The following is a 20,021-nucleotide window of genomic DNA, read 5'->3' on the forward strand; positions in this document are numbered from 1 at the left end:
GGCCGTTCATGTCTTTCAGCTTTTACTGCTTTTTTTAAAACTTTTTTTTCTCCTTTCTGCTGCATTCATGCCTGGTGTAGTGCTTGCTTCCTTTACGCTTTTATTTATTTATTTTCCCCCTTGGTGTGATAATAATTGTGGTGGGACTTTCGCATTTGATTTGGGGGGAGTGATGCAAGAAAGACTCACCTCAGGTCAGCTGTAACTGCTCACCTCCAATAACCTCCAATAAAAAAAAAAAAAGAAATTCTCCCATTTAAACACTTGTGAGCCGGACACCGCTGCCGTAACCTCCACGGAATGCATGTGTGAGTATGACGTGGGCGTGAGTCCACTTACTTGCTAACAAACACACTTACTGCCATTCACTGCTACTCCACTGCAAATTGTCACATGCACTAACCATGGTGAGTATGTCCTCACTGTGTTCTGTTTCTGAGCATTCTTGCATTGTCTTGACTGCATTTACAGGGCGAAATGCATCGAGCCAGATTAGTTATTTATAGTAAAGGAGGTACCTTTTTATTATAAATCAGATTTTTAGATTGGCCAGATGTTGCAGGTCATTTGTAGATGGGGTAAAAAAATATATATATATATTTCAAAAGTAAAAAAATGTTAATGTAAGGTATTCTGTTTTAATAATAAATCTCATATTTTAAACTATTTTATGTAAAATTCATTTAAATGTAATTAAACACTTATTTAATAAAATACATTTTAAAAAATGGTCAACAGTATGTCATTGATTTCCAGCACAATCCTCCTATGTCCAAAATTTGGTCAATTTTGTAGTTTTTCACAAAGCGATATTATTGGTCAGTATTCACGTGGGCGTGTTATTTATTTATTTTTATTTTTTAACAGAATACTGACTAATTGCCGTGTTGAAAACAGCTTGAGAACTTAAGATCCAATGTTTGATCATTCAAAAAAATTTGCTGGTTTTTAATTTCCTGAAAAATAATGGTTTGGAGATGCTGTGAAGACAGTAATGATTTTATGTAAAATAGTAAATTTTAACAATTATAATAGTTTGTCTTTTTTTCCTTGATATTTTTTTAAATTTTATTCGAATTAATCACTTAATGAACATTTTATTTCTATTTATATGTAAAAGGATTCATTTTTAATAAAATAACCTTTCTCATTTTTATTTGTATTTACGACTGATTCAATTATAATTCATAATTATTGCTCCATTGAAGTACAGTAAGCCAGTGAACGCCTCTCATGGAAACCAAGACTATTACTTGCTGCCTTGTCCAAAAATGTATACAATCTGATTGAAAACTAACATCAAACTAAAATGTTCAAGTGTTGAGTCTAGAATGAAAACCCATTTTACAAAAAAATTATAATTCATCAATCCAGTAAATAGCAATGAATTAAAAACATACTTTTCTTGGGTTTCAGTTGGCCAAAAGTGGCCACAATGGAGCATAAGGAAAAGGGTACAGTTTGATATAAACAGTGTATTAATATTATTGTATATATTTTAAAGAACTTAAGTTGGAAATCACAAAATCAGAGCAAAACATCTTTGGGAAGTTTTAATTAAATTTGCATGAGCCCAGGGGGTTAAATGGCGGTTTTTACCTTCAAGGAATCTCCTTTCCTGTATGCATATGCGAGTGAATGAATGATGAATGCGGGTGTTCCTGGATGCAATCTCAACATATTTTTTTTCCCCTCTCAATCGAGCCAATGTCGACCCAAGGACATCGCGGCCGCAGCTCTTAGCGTAATGAGCCTCCCGGATAAAAACCATCAATACTCCAGCTCGTTCCCTTGCAGGACGGCCACTTTCTAAAAGCTTTCCGTAATATAGCTCCCGTACTGGCAGTCTGCCACGCTGGCGTTGCTGAATGCATTAGACTGTTACAGGGACAACAACAAAAACAACTTTATAAACAAGCCCATTTCTTTGGATTGTTTGGATTAATTTGCCTCCATTACGATGTTTGTTCTACGTCACGGCTATGGAATTTAAACATATTGTTAGTTTATCACTATCATAAATCAGGGGAGCCTGATGGAAAGTGGTTAGCCCGTTTGCCTCACAGGTCTGAGGTTGAGATTCAAATCTGCGCTCGGCCTTCATGTGTGGAGCCTGCGTGTTCTCACCTGCTTGCGTGGGTTTTGTACGGGTTCGCCGGCTTCCTCCCATATTCCCAAAACGTGTATTAGACACTCAATCATGGAAAATTGAGACATGCAAATGTTTAAATATTGAATGGCGCCTTGTGAAGTTTAATTTGTTCCGTTAAAATAATGGTTTAGTTTTTATGTGTGATAGCACAAAATAACATTGTACTTTATAAAAGCATACAATAGTTACAAACTAAATAAAATATTATTATTTGTATTTATTTTTTTGCTTCAGTTTAATGTGCATTGTGCTGCTCCTTCTGGTGTTTATGCCTTGGCCTCCTGGGGCAGTATAATGCAGACATAGAGACAGACGAAGAAGCATTTCACAACTGACTCAGTAGGCTACTGTCATATTAGTCACAACTCTCTTTTAAGTTTGACAGTAAACTTCAACTGTCAGTGGCAATAAACAGTTTGAGGCCTCTTTTTTTTAAGAATTGTTCACTATCTGCTCAACTGCTGCTTGTTGTGGAGTTGAGTTCACTGCCACCAAACTGCTCATATCTCCCATTTCTGCTCGAAATTCGCAGCAAAAAGAATCCCCCAAAAATCGTCTGAATAATGGATTGTATCTCTAAAAAGTCTGGTCACTGTGTAGTGAGGCATCACTGTCCAACTAATTCAATTTGTTTTCAAAAGGGAGTTGTTGAAAATAAGGGCTTGTTATATCTGTTAAAAGTGGGCTCTACACAATCAGGATTTTTGTGGCCGATCACCGATCAGCAAGTTTAAAAAAAAAAAAACCGATAACCGATCCGCATGTTCCTACTTGTGTACATTCATCAGGAACATACGCCACAGCGACGTGGAGTAAATGTCTTGTGCAGAGCCGATCGATGATGTCATTGATCGGATCAGCGAATTATAACACGAAAGCCGATATGCCGATCAGCATAAAATGCTAATTATCAGCCGATACCGATCAGGCCGATCAGATCGGTGTAAAGTCTAGCTGAAGGCGAAGGGACTGCAATTTGGGTACAGATTTTCTGCCAAAATGCAAAGAACAAACCCATTTAGCGAAAAATATGAAGTCGACACTATTTGCGTTGAGGCAACCCCACCTAGAAAAAGAAGTTTAGAATTGCATATAGCTGCCACAAGATGGCAGCAAAGCACTGCTTCTGTCTAACTAAAGCTCCTCAACTTATTTCTGCATAGTTCCTCAGCACTGTTTTCCCAGGTACTGCGACCCAAACAATGCTTGCTAGGGTTATTTCAGACTCTGATTTGTCCATACGTATGAATGTGAGTGTGAAAGCTTGTTTTGTCTATGTGCCCTGGGATTGAGTGGCGATCGGTCTAATGCGTACCCTGCTTCTCTCACCCGAAGTCGGCTAGGATAGACTCCAGCAAATACGCGACCCTAATGAGGATAAGCGGTAAAGAAAATGGTTGGATGGATGGATGGACCTAACTTCTCTTGCCCATTCAGCTAGGATAGGCTTACGCACTCGCTTTATGAGCTATAGAAAATGGATGGCAGGATGATCGTAAATCACTCAGAGGAGCTCTCATTCATATCCTCTTTCCCGCTGGTCGTTCCCTCATGTGCCTTATTGGCACGAGGGTGCAATTTCTAATGGTGTTTCCGTGATAGATTAATACTGCCTCATGTTTATTGATCCCTTCTCGTTTTCTTGGGTTTCCCACAGGAGACGTTAGCGTGCGAAGGAAGTAAAGATGTTTACTTTACGCTTGGATCATTGAGATGATACGCTTTCTTAAGTAAAGGCCCTAATGAAGGTCCAGAGTCGACTCCGTCTGTGATGTACGATGTGCTGATGTTGCAGGACGGTGTTGGCATGACCACGGCGACCGACGAGCTGAGCAGCAGCGTCAGTGAGGACACGGGCTTCGGCAGTGCCCACCCTCTGCTCCCCGACCGCCCGGACCTGTGCGAGCTCCAGGACGCGCAGGATCGCCCGGACCCCCGGGAGACCCCGGAGCCTCAGGACGACCTGGACCCGGCCCCCCCTCCACCGCCGGCCATAGATACTCCGCCGGGGTCCCTCTGTGAGGAGGAACCACAAACTGTCCTGCCTTTGCACCCTCCGGCGGAAACAGAGACGAAGCCAGACCTGGACCTGGACCTTGAACCTGACCCGGACCTGGATCCAGATAGCACGTGTGGCTCTGTGTGGGAGGAGGATGTGACTCAGGCCCTGAAGGAGCTGGACGAGCGTTGTGAGGAGGAGGAGGCCGACTTCTCTGGCATGTCCAGGTGAGTTGATTAGGATTTAGGATTTTTGACCTCACCTGGTTTTCCACTGACGGACACATGTAGAAAAATCTTAGAGCGTAGAATAGGAGTGTCCAAACTTTTTCTTCCAAGGGCCACATACAGAAACATCAAAGGATGCAAGGGCCTCGTTGGCATTCTACACCTTTAATTTCTTTACAATAACATACTAAAACAAATACATTATTTTTTTTCTAGCGATATGAACAGTCTTTCTGATGATTTTTGGCTTTGGCTTATGAGCAAAAATATGATGTACGAGCGCTGTATGGGGACAGTGAACTGAGCAAATCTTAAGAGATGTCCATCTCTTTATTGCCAGTTCAAGTTAACTGTCAAACTAAGCATGAAACAAAGAGAACTTGTGTATCTAAAACCACCTAATTTTGTGTTAGTCTGCTATCTTAATGTTCACACATAATGGGAAACGCCATAGAAGGGATAATGAATCGAAATCAGCATTCTCACGGGCATATATTGTTTCTGTACTTACTGAGACTCTTACAGTAGTCGAGAAAGTCATCTTTGTTGGTGTCTGCATGACTGTCTTATACAGGCAGGCACACCAGGAGCAGCACAATGAATTGAAGCAATCTGTCATGATGCACAAACTGTTTAATGCTATACATTGAACTTAATTAAGTTATTAACATATGTTTTCATAAAATACAGTATTATAGAATGGTATTTTCCTTAAAATATATATTTCGGGAGGCGGGGGTGACACATTAATGACATTTCCATTGATTTCAATGGGCAAAGATGATTTGAGATACAAGTGTTTATCCTCATGTCGAATATGGGAAAACTCTTTTAAGACTTTGGCTCGAGTTGAGGTTCTGCTGCTTTTACCAACATTGTTTTGGCCCGGCCTTTGCGATGAACACTTTGGCATGACCGCTAATTGTTCTTCTGGCGTGGCTCCCAACCAGGTAGGCCGGAATGATCCTCAAGGTGGGCTGGAGGACGCTTGCCCGTTTGGGAATTTATGCCGACAAGGAACAACAGGTAAGGAGCGGAGCGCCAGCTGTCAGTGGCCCGTCCGCGTCGTGAGACATCCGTCAATAAAACCATATATGATTGACGGTCATGCGGGTCGGGTGGGGTTGAGGGGGGCGCACTCTGAGTGATTGTGCGCTGACAGCAGGGGCACTAAACAGTTGAGCATGCAGCCATCTGTGAGGATTTATGCCCGACTGTTCAAACCACCACCACCGCCCGCCCCCTCGCTGCTGTGAGGCCGCGAGTTGCACTGAGTGAATATGCGGAGGCTGTCTGCACTGCGCTAGTTCTATGAGACGAGAGAGAGAGGGAGAGAGAGGGGATGAGGACGGAGACTGTGTCGGCGGCGGTGCTCGGCAGTGCTGGCTTCAGATACTTGTATTCCGTCTGCTTCTTCAGGCTCTTTGGTCCCACGGGCCTGTGAGTACTGTATATATGTGTATGTGTGTTGTGAGGGTGAGCGAGAAATACATGGAGAGCGATTTGTGATGCTAAGTGGCTAATAGCTCATGTTGTTGTGCTCGAGCACTGCAGCAAATCCATCATGAAGTGGGCCAGCGTTTGTTTACGTCGGGGCCTCCTTACACTTAATGAGCCAAGACACATATTTGACCTGAGGAAAAATCTCATGGTGAACACCAGTAAAGATAAATCTCACAAAAAGTAGATACAGTACAGTGGGACCATGAGTTAGATGGTTAATTCTCTGCATGACCGAGCTCGTAACTTTTATTGGTACATGAGTAGGTGCCTTGGGGTGCGAATGACCAGACTTTCGAGTTTTTCGAGATACGAGCCATCTTTCAGTCGATTATTATGTTTTTAAATTCATTAATGAATTTATTTATTTATTTGCAAAAATTTAAGATATGCGCGCCGTATGGTGGCAGTGACCTCAACTCATTTCACAACAAGCAGCAGTTTGGCAGATACAAATGTTGAACAATTTGTCACAAGATTTTATTTCCACTGAGTTTTCTGTCAAAGTGAACAAAACAAAGATCATTTAACATTGTGTATTTAAAACAACCATACACTTTTTCCTGCGTTGTACTAGCTTAATGCTAGCACAACGCCATACGAATAGCATCGATGTTGCAGTGTTTTACTCTTTAATCAACAGATATTTGAACACAAACGGCGTGACAACACATGTAGACAGACAATATAACAATATTCATATGCGTATAGTCTTTGTCCGTTGCAAAAAAATGACAAATATTACTGCAGCTTACGGAGATAGTTGTGAAGCTCAGATTCTTCAGAAGGAGCACCACAATCCATTATCCATCGAAGTGAAGCAAATAATGTGGCAAAACTTTAATTCTTTACATTCTATTTAATGATATCATTGCAGTACAATATTACATATTATTATATATATATATATATATATATATATATATATATATTTTTTTTTTTTATTATTGCACTCGAGTTGTGGCAAATGCAAGCTTGCTCGCAACACAAAGCAAAAACCGGTAAATTGGAGCACTCTTAAGTCAAGGTACTACTGTATCCTGAAAAGATTACCTTGTCTCAGTTTTTTTTTTTTAAAGTAAATAAACAATAATTTTGGACCGACCCATCCATTTTCCATACAACTTATCCTTATTTGGGTCGTTACAGCCAAGATGAAGGCGACACAGACTGCTTCCCCGAGACCCAGGCCTCGCCACCCCCGTCGCCCTTCCTCTCGGCTATCCTGGCGGCGTTCCAGCCCGTCGCCTACGACGACGGGGAGGACGCCTGGCGATGCCACGTCAACCAGATGCTGTCGGACGCCGACGGATCCTCCGCCGTATACACCTTCCACGTCTTCTCGCTGCTCTTTCAGGTGGAATGAGCGGGCAAGCTAGTTTATGATGCACCCAGAAAGCTTTAAACACATGTATTAAAACACACTTAAAATTGTTAAAGCACAAAAGTATTTCTCAGGGCCTGTTTTCACTTTCGCATTGTCAAGAAATGGGAGACTTCCATACAACATCACTTTGAGGAAATTAAAAGAAGACTCTCGCTCAGTTCTACAAATTGGCAAATTGTCACTCACAGTTGAAGTTTACTGTAAAACAAAAGAAAATTGAACATTGTATTTATAAACACTTGACATGTTCAACCAAGCCATATGACAACAAATGTCCGCCAGCTCAAGGCTAACATATAATGCCAAACACCATAGACAGGCTCACAGAAATTAGCATAGATGTTACGGTAATTATAAACCTTGAAACAACTGCTACTTTCATACACTTGGAGCAGCAACACTGTCATACAAGAATAGTCACAGGTGTATATAAGGCTGTAACGTAACAAAATATGGGAATAGTGGAGCACTGTACCGTTTCTTATACGTCGTTCCCTTCGTTTCCAGAGCATCCAGAAGAAATTTGGCGCCATCACGCACGCGTCTGTCCACTTCCTCGGCGAGAAGCTCCAACGCATGGGCAATCACTTCCTCAGCTCCCTGGAGGTCATGACATCGCACTCGCAATGCCCCACCGTGCTGCTAGACGCCGAGACGGTGCGGCCGTTTGACACCCGAGCTATCTTTTTCGCGTCACCCCCCGCCGTGCTTGGATCGGATGTTCATATTTGTGTCTCTCTGTCCTAGCTGGTGTCGTGCGGACTGCTGGAGACGCTCAAGTTTAGCGTTCTGGAACTGCAGGAACACCTGGACACGTACAACGCCAAGAGGGAGGCGGCGGAGCTCGTAAGTAGTGTACACTGAACACCCGTTTATCACGGAGGATTATATTCCAGACCCACATGCAATAGGTGAAAATATGTGGTATAGAGAGAATACTAGAGACCCGACCACAAGCTTTAAATACATTTAAGCTTGTAAAAATACACTTTTTAAACAATATGAACGCATGAACCCCAAAAACTGCAATTCTAAAACACAATACAACTACATATTGCAGTGTCTGTGTTTTTCAGTGAATAACAGGATAGGTTACCCCCCCAAAAATCTGCTAACAGCTAAATTTGTGAATAATCCCCCAAAAATCGTGTTTACCTTTCACAAATTGTATTAAGATCCACATTGAAGTTCACGTAATATCCACACACATTTACAAAATGTTTTTTTTTTTTTTTTGCTAAATCGGTGTCAACTTTTTTTTGTCTGTTTTTGAAATCTTTTTTTTTTAAAGTTTTGTAAGATTGTTATACATTTTCCCATATTTGGACATTTAAAAAAACTGCTTGATTTTTAAAAAATTTCTGTTCCATTTTTTTGGCACATTTTTGTCGTTTTTATAAAAGATCTTTGCTGTATTTTGTCATCTTTTTCTGTGCAGTTTCTTTTTCCTCATATTTTGTCTGATATTTGGTTGTCATGTTTTTGTCAGTTTTGCCTGATTTTTAAGAATACCTGATTTTTGGCAATTGTGTCAATTTTTCTGCTAGGTCATATTTTTGTCACCTTGCTGAGTTTTTGTCTGTTTTTTGCTGTCAGTTAATAATGTGTTTAAAATTTTGTTTTTAATCAGTTTAAATCTGTTGGGGAGAGATGAAACTAGAAAAAATGCTTTCATATGGTCTCTATATTGCCAATTTTCATCTCTTGCGGGTCTTTCTGGAACCCCGGCGATAAATGGGTTTGACTATAGACAAATGCTGCTAAGCAGATACCTAATATGCTCCGTGAGAGAATTGGCTACGCCCTTGGTAATGTTTTTCAAAAAAACAGTGAAATCGGAAACCATGTAGCGATGGGCTTGGCTTGCCTCACGAGTGCGTACATGACGTCAGCAGCGGCGACTTCCCCTGTTGAGGGGGATAAAAATAACTCTGGTCTGGTCCTCCTAAATCAGTTAGAGTGAGCCGGGGCGGGAGGATTTAGTGAGGGGGAGGCGCTCGGAAGATGAGATTGCTGGGGTGGTTGGTTTCTGCCATGCATGGCCGCTAATTGAATGAGAAAAGCATGCTCCCTGGGGGGTCAAATATTACACACCCGCTCGCCACCATGTTCTCTTTTTGTTTTTTTTAATACGCTAAGTACAACGCTCTCATCATTGTCCTCGCTGACCAGATGTTATGATGTATGCAGAATATCAAAGTCCAGTGTACTCCTAAACCTCTCTTTGTTTCATCTTCCTCTATTTCTAGTGGCTGGAGAACTGCAGGAAAACCTTTGGGGACAAAGACAGCTGCCAGCGGCTCAACACTCATGCACAGGTAGGCTGTTGAGTAAATAAATGCCACCAGGTCCACGAATTCATACGTTTCAGACAATAAGCCGCAACTTTTTTTGCACGTCTTCTAACCACTTGCGGCTTATTTGCAGATTGCTCGATCGCGCCCAGGAGCGTCACATACTCATCTATTTTTAGCTCTTTAAACTCCCCCATTGAAATTACTTTTAACATAACATCGCCGTCATTATTATTAGCCTAACAAGTCCACTAGCTTAATCCTAACATACAGTGAGAATCATCAAAGATCGGCTAAGGGAGTCAGACAACTTTTACTGAAACACAAACACGACAGGAACACATACAAATAGAGCATACGAAAATACTCACTGGCAAAGATTCTCTCTGCTTTGTAAAAACAATTTGAACTGTTGGAGTTTAACTTTAGCTTGGCTATAAGGCCTTACAAATCTTGACGACCACATGTTTTTCGCAGTTCTTTCCGCCCCTCAAGTGCCGTGTGAATTCCAACTAATTCTTTGCTCTCTCTCTCCTTCTCCTTGTCACCTTCTTGCTTAGCACATGGAGAGTCTGGCAGTAAGTGGTTCTCCTGTTTTAATAGACAACACCGACCATCCTCATCACAGACCCCTGTACCTCTGCCTTGATTGGCCACGTAACACCCTCATCCAATCATATTGTTACCCCCCTCAATGGCAAAATAAATCTTTAGTGTTGCCAGGGTCCCAATGGAGGAGCATGATGCTTGAAAGTGGGGGGGTATTTTTATTTTTTATTTTGCATGGTTGTTGCTCTATGCCCTTTTCAAATGAAGTTCTATACTTTCCCAGATTAATACAGGGGGTCCTCTGTTTACGATGGGGTTCCGTTACTAGTGGGCCGATGTAACCGCAAGTTGTAAGTAGGAACGCAACTGTCATTAACCTATTGCCTATTTGTCAAGGTTTTTTTTTTGCTCGATTTTTTTAATTTTTAAAAATTATTTTTCTTGCCTAATTTTGGCCACGTTTTGTCATGCAATAATGAGGTTTTTGTTAGATTTTTTTTGTTTTGTTTTGTTTCTTTGTTTTTGCAGATTTTGGCCAGGTTTTGTTACATCTGTTAGATTGTTTTATTTCTAGATTTTGGCCAGGTTTTTGCATATTTGTTGGACTTTTATTTGATTATTTTTTTCTTTGACAGATTTTGGTCAGGTTATGTCATACCTGTCAAATTTATGTTCAATGTTTTTTTTGTTTGTTTTTTTGACTGATTTTTGTAAGTTTTTCCCTCTAACGTTTGTCAGCTTTTTGTTAGTTTTTTTTTTCTTCTTTTGGTCACATTAGTAAATTCTTTGCTGGGATTTTCTCAGCTGTTTTTTTATTTTTTTCTCTCTCAATTATTTGGAGATTTTTCTCTTTCTCACATTTTTTTCCTATTGTTTTGGTCTTGGTAATATTTGATAATATTGTAATATTAATGACGTTTTGGCAGATTTGTATCTGTTTTTTCTCATTTTTAGCTTTTTATTTTTTGTCTTTGTTGGAGGTTTTTGTCAGAGTTGTGTCCAATTTTGCCATTTTCTTGTCCATTTTTCTTGGTAATATTGTTGTGCCATTTTTATCTGTTTATTGCCTGATTTTTGTCAGTTTTTGCCGAATATGTCAGATTTTTCCCCCCCCCCGCCCTAAATTTTTTGGGTAGATTTGTTTGAGTTCCCGATTTTTGCCTGTTTTTTTTGTCCAAGTTTTATATACCGTATTTTCAAGACCATAAGGCGCACCGTATTAAAAGGCGCACTCTCAGTTGCGGGGTCTTTTTCTGTATTTAACACATGCATAAGACTCACCTTATTATTGGGCACAGGCATGGTAAAACATCGGCTATCTTAAAACATACGCTAGCATGTTTTTAAAAAGGCAGCGGTGGCAAAAGTGAGCTTGGTTGTACTTTATTGAAGTATTTAACAGTAGTCACGTTTATTTTTTTTATCAATCCACATCCACAAATCCATCAAGTCCTCATCTTCTGTATCCGAAATGAACAGCTGGGCAAGTTCTCCATCAAACATGTCGGGTTCCCTCTCGTCAGAGTAAGTCTCGTTGCCGGGGGGCTGTTCAGCAATGATGCCGGCTTTCGCGAAAGCTCGGACAACAGTCAAAGCAGATAACTTGGCCCAGGCATCCACAATCCATTCACATATGGCGGCGTAACTCGCCCGGCGCTTCGTCTTCTTGACTTGGCGAAGCTCGTTTTCCTGCTTCCTCCACTTGCGAACCATGGATTCGTTGATCTTGAATTCTCTCGCGGCTGCTCGATTCCCATGTTCCTCCGCGTAACTGATAGCTTGCGGTTTAAACTGTGCTTCGGAAGCGTGTCTCTTTGTAGGTGCCATTTCGGGGGTCCTTAGCCAAACCGATGTTTTGCACAATGCACATACCGCCGCTATATACCTACTGGGGCCGTGCCTTTAGCGTACTTTTTCACGCGCACATTTCCCCCTTTAACGTCCGCATGCTGTCCTCAGTCACGTCTGCCTTTCCTCTGTATAAGCAGCGTGTTGGCAGGAAATGCTCCCAGTCAGTCAAGCGGAGCACTCATCAAAGTCACACAACATTTACAGATTTTGGAACTCGGTGCAAACATAAGGCGCGCCGCATTATAAGACGCCCCGTCCATTTTGGAGAAAATGTAAGACTTTTAAGTGCGCCTTACGGTCGTAAAAATACGGTATTTATTATTATTTGTATTTTTTTTTATTGTTTTTGTCACTTTTGTCAGTATATGTCCAATTTGTTGTTGTTGTGGTACATTCTAGTTTTGTTAAATTTGTATCAGTTTTTGCTTGATTTTTGTCTGTTGTTTGTCCCGGTTCTGTCAGGTTTTACTAGATTTTAGCAATTTATTTGTCAGTAATATATTGTAGGCGTGCCGTTCCGACAGTGTTAGTGTTTTTATGTTAGAATGCGCGGTAGTCTAGTACTAACCTACTCTAACGTGGTAGTAGTCTTACAGTAAATTTTGGTTTGAAAAACGCTTGTAAATACGGTAGTAAGTGAGCATTCCTTCCTGTATTCGACCACGTATTCTTATGCCACTGCGCAAACAGTTTTTTTGCGTGCGTGTTGTAACCTTTTACATTGGTACCATCGCAAACCAAGGGCCGCCTGTAATTAGTGACATCTTCATCTTGTTCATCTTGACAGCCACTCTGTGATGGATCCTTTTCTAATCGACTAATTCTGCTAGCAATACACTCTCAACGCCCAACATCCGGATGGCGCTACGCTCCTGGTCTCGTTAGCCTGTTGACCCTGCCCAGCTGTCTCCTCGTACGTTTTTACGTTTTTCTCAACGCCGCCTTTTGCGCTTTTTTTGTGCACAGGAATTGGAGTTGTGTCGGCGCCTGTACAAGCTGCACTTTCAGCTGCTGCTGCTCTTCCAGGCCTACTGTAAGCTCATCAGCAGGGTGGACACCATCAAGAGGGAGGCCGAGGTGAGGGAGAACCGTGGATTTGACGTTGCACAAAAACACACAGTTGATGCTTCACTTTCCCCCAAAAAAGATAGTTGGATGTTTAGCTTTCTTATAAAGAAGACAAACTCTTGATTTTGCAATTCCCTAAAATGGAGACACATTAATGTTCCTTAAAAGAAATAACACTGCTGATTTTGCACTTTGCTAAAAGGAAGACAAACAATTGATGATGCACTTCCTAAAAGGATGAACAATTGTTCTTCCACATCCCTAAAAAAGACGACAAAGTATTGTTGTTGGAATAGAAAAGCAACACACAAAAAAGTGTCGAGCTAATGGAAGTACTGCTTGAAGGGAACAGTGCAGGGTGGTTGCTGACTGAGGCACGGCCGTGTTGCTTCTCTTTCCGTGCTGCATCTTAATGCACCTTTAAAAGGATTACATTACTGAATGAAATTGAATAATTTCTTATGGGGATTGATGAGGTCAGCTGCCGTTAACGTTCAAATTCAATCAAGATGCTTATTTTGCTGCCTCCTCCTCGCTACTACCCCTCTACTCCATTCTTGTATGCAACACACGCACTCACGCCATTCCCGTCTATCTGTCTTCCATCTCCCCGTCGCCTAGGTGACCAACATGTCGGACGAGCTCAGCGCCCTGGAGACCTGCCTGAAGGCGGCCGAGAGAGGAAATGACAGCCAGGAGGACGCGTGCATGCCGGACGCCGCCCACGCCAGCACGGAGACGGCCATCCAGTCGCTGGTTGAGACGCTGAGAGCCCGAGACTTTGGCTCGGCCCTCACCCAAGTCAAAGTCTTTAGGTAGATACCAAGACTCGGGTGACTAAGAATCTGCAATAACATAAAGAAAAAACACATTTTTAAGAAGCACACTGGTGTTTTTTATTGATATTGTGAATGTAATTTAAATATGATTTAGGCGAACAATATCATTTTGTTGCCAGCTCAATGCTAACATATAATGGAAATAAGCGTGATTGTTATGGTAATGATAAACTTTCAACCAATTGCTAATTATATACACCACGGAGCAGCAACACATACAAACAGAGCATAGGACAAAATGGAATTAAACATTGTATATTTAAACACCAAAATGTTCAACCAAATCAGTTTGAGTTTAATTAATTTCATGACAAAAATGAATGGAAATTCCATTAATCCATTTCAGCCCACCCCCCCAAAAAAAGCGCTCCATTTTGTGCTTTATAAAAACATACATTATTGACATTAAATTCAGTGAAAAAGATTGAAACAGATTTTGTCACAGCATCAATTGAATCGCCAATGTGCTCCTCTTTCTGGTGGGGCTGCCATGGCCTCCTGGGGCAATATTAAAAAAGAAAAAGATACTGATCATTAAGACGTCTCAACGCCTCTCAGTTCACCGCACTATTAGTTGTTCTTTGCGGAGGATACAGAATATATAATTGAGTTCTGTTATATTGTCTGTCTACATGTTGTTGCTGCCATTGCTTAAAGGGTTAGCGCCATAGCGTAGATGCTATTTAGCGTTAGCATTAAGCTAGTGGACTGTAAGGGTAAGCTATGTGGTTGTACTACACTGAAGGAGTGTAACTGTAAATTCGGGCTTGCCTGTATAATGTAAATAGCCTCAACCCTTGTTTTCCGCCGCCAGGTCGCTGTGGCCCAACGACATCTTCGGCAGCGAGGGCGACGACGCCGTGCAGACGCTGCTGCACATCTACTTCCGCCACCAGACGCTGGGCCAGACGGGCTGCCTGGCCGTGGTGGGCCCCAGCCGGGACCTCTCTCAGGCCGGCGGACGCCTCATGGAGCTCAACCTGCAGATCCGAGAGGCACTGAGTCGAGCGCAGGCTCCCGGCGGAGGAGGACTGTGACCAGAGGGGGGGGGGACTCGGCGTCTAAAAGGGCTACAAAAGGATATGCGGGAATAAGAAGACTTCTTCATCACACCAGATGGACGCTTGGAGCTAGGACATTCCTTGCGAAAAATGTGGGATATTGGGCATCGGGGTGACATTTCTGGATGAACCTAAAATGCACGATAACCTTAACCTTTTTCCATGAATGGGCCTATACATTTCCAGATGTCTACTTCTGTTGCAACATGATAACACTAGAAGGTCAGTGGCCACTTCCCTCGCAGTTGTGAGGTTTCAGACAGGATATTCTCAGAGGGAAGTAGCCATTGAGTCTGGAGCATGACCATCATTAATAGTGACACTGAGTCACAGAAGTGAAATCTCCAATGATTAAAATTGAATTTTGCAATGTGGCTCCTTGTTAGAAAACAAGTTGTGCAAAAAGTAGTAAAACATTTAAAGGTTCTAGTGCATTTTGGGTTCATCGCGAAATTTCACACCAAAGCCCAAACTTTCGAACTTTTTTGAGTAGCGTATCTTCCCCACACTAAAAAAAAAAAAAAACTCATGCAAGATTCCGTTTGCAATAAGTCACAGACACGTTTTAATACCTGGCAAAGCAGTGGGATGATAGATTTTATTTTGTTGTTTTTGTACCCTGCACACCATCGACGATACATTCATAAGTAAAAAAAAAGCATGCTTGAAAGAGAGAAAAAGCAGAGTATTTTTTGGGGCGAAATGTATTTTTTACGAGTCAGAGCTTAACCTCCTCGGTTGTAAATGTTGGGGTATTTAACGTCGAGCGCCTGTGGGAAATCCTCAGGGAAGTAAGTGTAAAAAGAGAGATAAATATCTGCCCCCTTTCAAGGCGTCCTTAATGGCTATTAATCGCCCGTCTAACCAAATAAGCAGCTGCCTTTAGAGGCTGTGTGATGCATAGATATGCACACAGCTCATAACTTATTTTACTCTGTATATATTTTAGAAAGTGTAAAAGCAGTATTTTTGCCCTCCTTCTTTCCTTGTACTTAATGCACTGCAGAGGGTGCCATGCTCATGTGATGAGTCATTCATAACCCAACTTTTTTTTTTTTTAATTCCATGGTGGGACAAGCTGCCTTTTTTTGTGATGTCACAGCCTGGAAAAAGGGTGTGAGGGCTCTACTGTAGCATCCGTATCCCACCACATGCATTCCTTGGCTCAGAATCCAAAGATACGGAAAGGAGACTGTTTTCCATTTGTCCGCCAACCAAGCAGAATTATTCACCCCTCCCTGATGGTCACTGCTTGTCTGGTACATTCTGAATGCTGTTCATTATTTAAAGATTGACTTGGAAGAGCTTTTATTTTAGAGGTGCATATTTTTTTTTTGTTCACTCACATACCAGCCTTCTTTCTGGATGAATAAAAATCTAATCATATGTTCCAAGAGTGATTGGTCATCCTTTTTCCATAGGGTAGCAAACAGGCCGGTGGCTGGAGAAATCTGGTCTACAGACCTCTTTAGATGCATTTTCAGATTTGCAAAATATTTCCCACCATATTCGTGTGCCTTGCGCCAACTAATCAGAGGGAATGCTGGCACCACTAATTGTACATTCAGTCTAAACTTTTCTGTACTTTAAAAGTATGAGAACCACTGGGTTAAACAGTCCCATTCCCAATTTATTTTTAGTTACATCAGCTAGCACTACAGATTGATTGATTTGGCAAAAAAAGTAACATCCACTTTGACGTACTGGAAGCAGAGGCATCAAGCTTAATACAATTTCCTAGAACTAATAGAATTTATGTTGTAAATGTAAGTCAGTGCATTTGACTGCAGAAAGAAATGGACCAATGTCTCCACAAAGTGCAAGTTAGACATTTTATTAGTAGTGAATGTGCGTGGCAACAACATGTGAACCCAAAAAAATAAACTGAAGACCGTATACGCTTGCTGTTGTGGTTAGATGATGTACTTGAAGCTGAAGGTGCTGTCGCAGGAGAGTCGCTTGCCTTTGCAGCGGCCGCACAAGTCCTGCCTGTGCGGACGCTTGGGGTCCACGTGGCGTTGAGTTAAGGCGCAGCAGCAGCGGGCTTTGTTGCACGTCTGGAGAAGAGATAGATGACAGTTTAGTCAAGGTGGCAAGCTTTTTAATTTTATTTAAAACATGTAGCTCACATGACATGTGATGTCCTCCACACGGTACGGGTTGAACTCCTTTTGGCATTTCCTGCAGTATTGTTTGAAGTAAACCTGGAACGCACCAAAGGTGGGAAGTTACAACCTGGGTTTGTAGGTTGGATCTTTTTGTCCAATCAGATTTCAGCCTGTGTGTTGCCACACCAATATAATCTGCCCAGAAACTTCACAATTAATAGTGCTGGATGATGTAACCGTCTTAAACGCGGTGCGGCCACAGCAATTACAGGACACTTCTGTCAGTCTTTGTGCATGTAAAACGGTATCAATTCTCTTGCATGTATCCGCAGACACACACCCCTAGGACTCTTTCACTGGGTGTTGGGTCACGTACTTACTGTGACAAATAACTCACGAATAGGCAAATCGCTTGTGTATCCCCTCACTTATACTCTCGTCCTGTAGACTTCTAATTCACATAATTAATGCAACCACACTTCAGTTGTACAGTCGGGTTCACGACCCTTGTCCTGCATGCTGCTTCTCCTGTCCTTGTCCTGTCCTATTCTTCCCTCACAGGGTGTAGCACTACAACCCCATGCAACACTCATTTAATGTTTCATTCTTGTAGATAATGTAATGATTTACTTCTCTCATCCTGCTTACAATTAGTGCTTTGTCTCTCGCTCCCTTCTCGAAACTTTGTTCTGTTGGACTGATCAACTCTGATTATCAATAAACTTCAACTATAATATCACAGCGAAAGCTTAAAATCTCCACTGTGATCCCCCCCCCCCCCAGATGCATCACGGTTCGCCAAGTCCTCACCTTATTGGTGGCCTGAACGCACCACACGTAGGCACTCTCCCATCTCAGATTGCACTCTCTGCAGTGGTAATATCCGTACTTCTGCTCCAGAAACTGAAATAGAATCAAGAGCAATGTTGAAATTAGATCAGAAGTGGGGAAACCTAGAGCACGGAGGCCATATACGGCCCACCATGCCCTTTATCACACACCACATTGTGTGCCTTTTCAAATGACACCTATGAATGATGAACACCTGATCCATGAGAAGTTTCAGCATCTAAAACTTTTAATGTACAAATTTTAATTACGATTACGGTGTTTAAAGGTCTACTTCAACTTTAAAATTACCAGTGGTATGTATAAGACACTGGGTGGTAGGATTTAAAATTGCAACGATTTAGAGGGCTAGCTAATAAGAAAGAAAAAAAAACTAAGGTTAAGTCCGTCTGCTAAATTCAATAAAAACTGTTGTAAATTTGTTCGAAAACCAAATTTTTTTACTTAATGACATGACAAAAATGAACCAGTTTTAATCTGGTGGGGTGAAAGTTCTGTCAGCAATATTGCACACACAAATTCCAAAATCCGTTTGAAATCTAACCAAACTTCACTAAATGATGCCAACTAAACTAAGCAAAGCTGGCCCAACCTGGAAGCGCACTCTCGCTTTCTCCTTTGGAGGCTCCTCAATGGCGGCCCTGGTGTCCTCGCTCTTCGGCGGATCTTTTGACTTGATCGGCTCGGCCTCCTTCTCCTCCTGCTTCTCGCCCCCCTCGTCATCGGCGCCCGCGGCAGCCTCGACCTCCTCTCCCCGCTCGGCCGGAGGAGCCTCCGCGGGCGGCGGCGGCGCCGGCGACGACTCCTGGTCCTCCGGCAGGAAGCAGGTGATGTTCCGGTAGGCGACGGGGGAGTAGAGCGCCAGGGTCCGCGGGTAGCGCACGACCCCCTTGGGGCTTCCACCGTCGCCGGACGTCACGGAGCTCTCGGAGCCTTTCTTACGCCGGAAGTCTCGCTTGACCGCGCCGAGGCTTCTTGGCCCGAGGGAGCACTGCACCGAGGCGTCCTGCTTGGGGTTGACCTGCACGGCCACGTCCTTGGTGTTTGCCTTGCGGAGCCTCGGCGTGAGCTTGGGGTTGATCTGAGACAGGATGGACTTGAGCTGGGCCCGTTGCTGGTTGTTGAAGGCCTCCGATGCGTCGGCGCCATAGTGGGACAGGTAGCTACCTTTGTACTTCCTCGGAAGCTCCTTGGGCCGGTATCTGCCCGAATAAGGGTTGTTGTAAGATGAATAGAAATAACGATCGACTGGCTCGTCACCGTATGTTGCCATTTTGTTGCGTTTTTTGAAGCTGAGCAGGTGACGTCATTTAAATCACAGGTGTGCCTGCCAATTAGGACGGATTTCATGCAGCTGTGTTCCCGCCAAAAGGTAGGGGGCGTGTCTAAGATTTCGATTTAGACTACGAATGCAGTGAGGAGTCGCCTCCGAACCTCTCTGCTCATGTGCATGAAAACACTTTACCCGTGACTCCATTTTATTTTTTTATTCAGATAACGTGGCTGGCTAAGATTTGCTAAACAACTTACCAGTGACGCCATATTATTTATTCAGCTAACTTGGCGAGCTAACATTTGCTAAAACACTTACCCATTACCCCATATTGTTATTTTTTTCAGCTAACGTGACTAGCTCACATTTGCTAAAACACTTACCTGTGACTCCATATTGTTATTTATTCAGCTAACGTAGCTAGCTAACATTAGCTCATGTCTGCATTTACAGACACACTTGGATAACGACGCAACGTAACCGTGAGTATTCCGTATTATTTTGAAAACTACAATCTCGCCCCGTGAGCGGAGAGGTGTGGAGGTGACGCCATACTGCACACGCGCTCGTCTCATTCAGACAACTTTATTCATCCCGGTAAGCCCAGTACAGTAGTCCTTTTTACATCAAGTACCACCTCCAAAAATACTTGGCTCTCCAAGTACAGTGTTGGGAAGATTACTTTGGAAATGTAATGAGATACGATTACAAGTTGCCATTTTAAATGTTATAGTCGTGAAACTACTCAGTCAAGCGGAAGCATATCTGAAGCTCACTTGTATCCCAAATGTTGGCTCACAACACAAATAGAAATTGACCAAGCGACAGTAAATTCGAAAAAAGTCGGGGCACTCATAAGTCAAG

At 42.4% G+C, this 20,021-nt stretch overlaps 2 protein-coding genes across 10 annotated transcripts in view; one reads left to right on the plus strand and one right to left on the minus strand.

Annotated features, from left to right (window-relative positions):
* Nucleotides 1-16,313, plus strand: part of fryl (furry homolog, like) — a 110,817-nt gene extending 94,504 nt beyond the window's left edge. For 7 of the 9 annotated variants that reach the window (XM_061682818.1, XM_061682819.1, XM_061682813.1 and 4 more), the window contains 9 exons: nucleotides 3,948-4,378; nucleotides 7,028-7,235; nucleotides 7,773-7,922; nucleotides 8,013-8,111; nucleotides 9,515-9,583; nucleotides 10,120-10,137; nucleotides 12,926-13,036; nucleotides 13,649-13,842; nucleotides 14,681-16,313. In XM_061682818.1, coding sequence (XP_061538802.1) covers nucleotides 3,948-4,378; nucleotides 7,028-7,235; nucleotides 7,773-7,922; nucleotides 8,013-8,111; nucleotides 9,515-9,583; nucleotides 10,120-10,137; nucleotides 12,926-13,036; nucleotides 13,649-13,842; nucleotides 14,681-14,903 — 1,503 coding nt within the window. In that variant the 3' untranslated portion in view covers nucleotides 14,904-16,313. The remainder of the gene's footprint in view (nucleotides 1-3,947; nucleotides 4,379-7,027; nucleotides 7,236-7,772; nucleotides 7,923-8,012; nucleotides 8,112-9,514; nucleotides 9,584-10,119; nucleotides 10,138-12,925; nucleotides 13,037-13,648; nucleotides 13,843-14,680) is intronic. The other 2 variants (XM_061682812.1, XM_061682820.1) reach the window with 1 other exon arrangement.
* Nucleotides 16,314-16,840: 527 nt separating this feature from the next.
* Nucleotides 16,841-19,157, minus strand: zar1 (zygote arrest 1). The gene is made up of 4 exons (XM_061684267.1): nucleotides 18,477-19,157; nucleotides 17,846-17,938; nucleotides 17,057-17,131; nucleotides 16,841-16,984 (listed from the first exon to the last, which is right to left on the minus strand). Exons 1-4 carry the CDS (start codon nucleotides 19,155-19,157, stop codon nucleotides 16,841-16,843), a joined length of 993 nt encoding a protein of 330 aa, XP_061540251.1.
* Nucleotides 19,158-20,021: the final 864 nt, after the last annotated feature.

The sequence above is a fragment of the Phycodurus eques genome, chromosome 8 (genome assembly GCF_024500275.1).
Source record: "Phycodurus eques isolate BA_2022a chromosome 8, UOR_Pequ_1.1, whole genome shotgun sequence".
Taxonomy (NCBI): Eukaryota; Metazoa; Chordata; class Actinopteri; order Syngnathiformes; family Syngnathidae; genus Phycodurus; species Phycodurus eques.

Bases quoted from the DNA above. Each gene is read 5' to 3' on its own strand.
- zar1 (XM_061684267.1), bottom strand. From the start codon at position 19,157: ATGGCAACATACGGTGACGAGCCAGTCGATCGTTATTTCTATTCATCT. The intron at 17,939-18,476 runs GTTGGGCCAGCT...ATTCTATTTCAG, and splicing joins AAGCGAGAGTGCGCTTCCAG to TTTCTGGAGCAGAAGTACGG. The intron at 16,985-17,056 runs GTGAGCTACATG...TCTCTTCTCCAG, and splicing joins TGGAGGACATCACATGTCAT to ACGTGCAACAAAGCCCGCTG.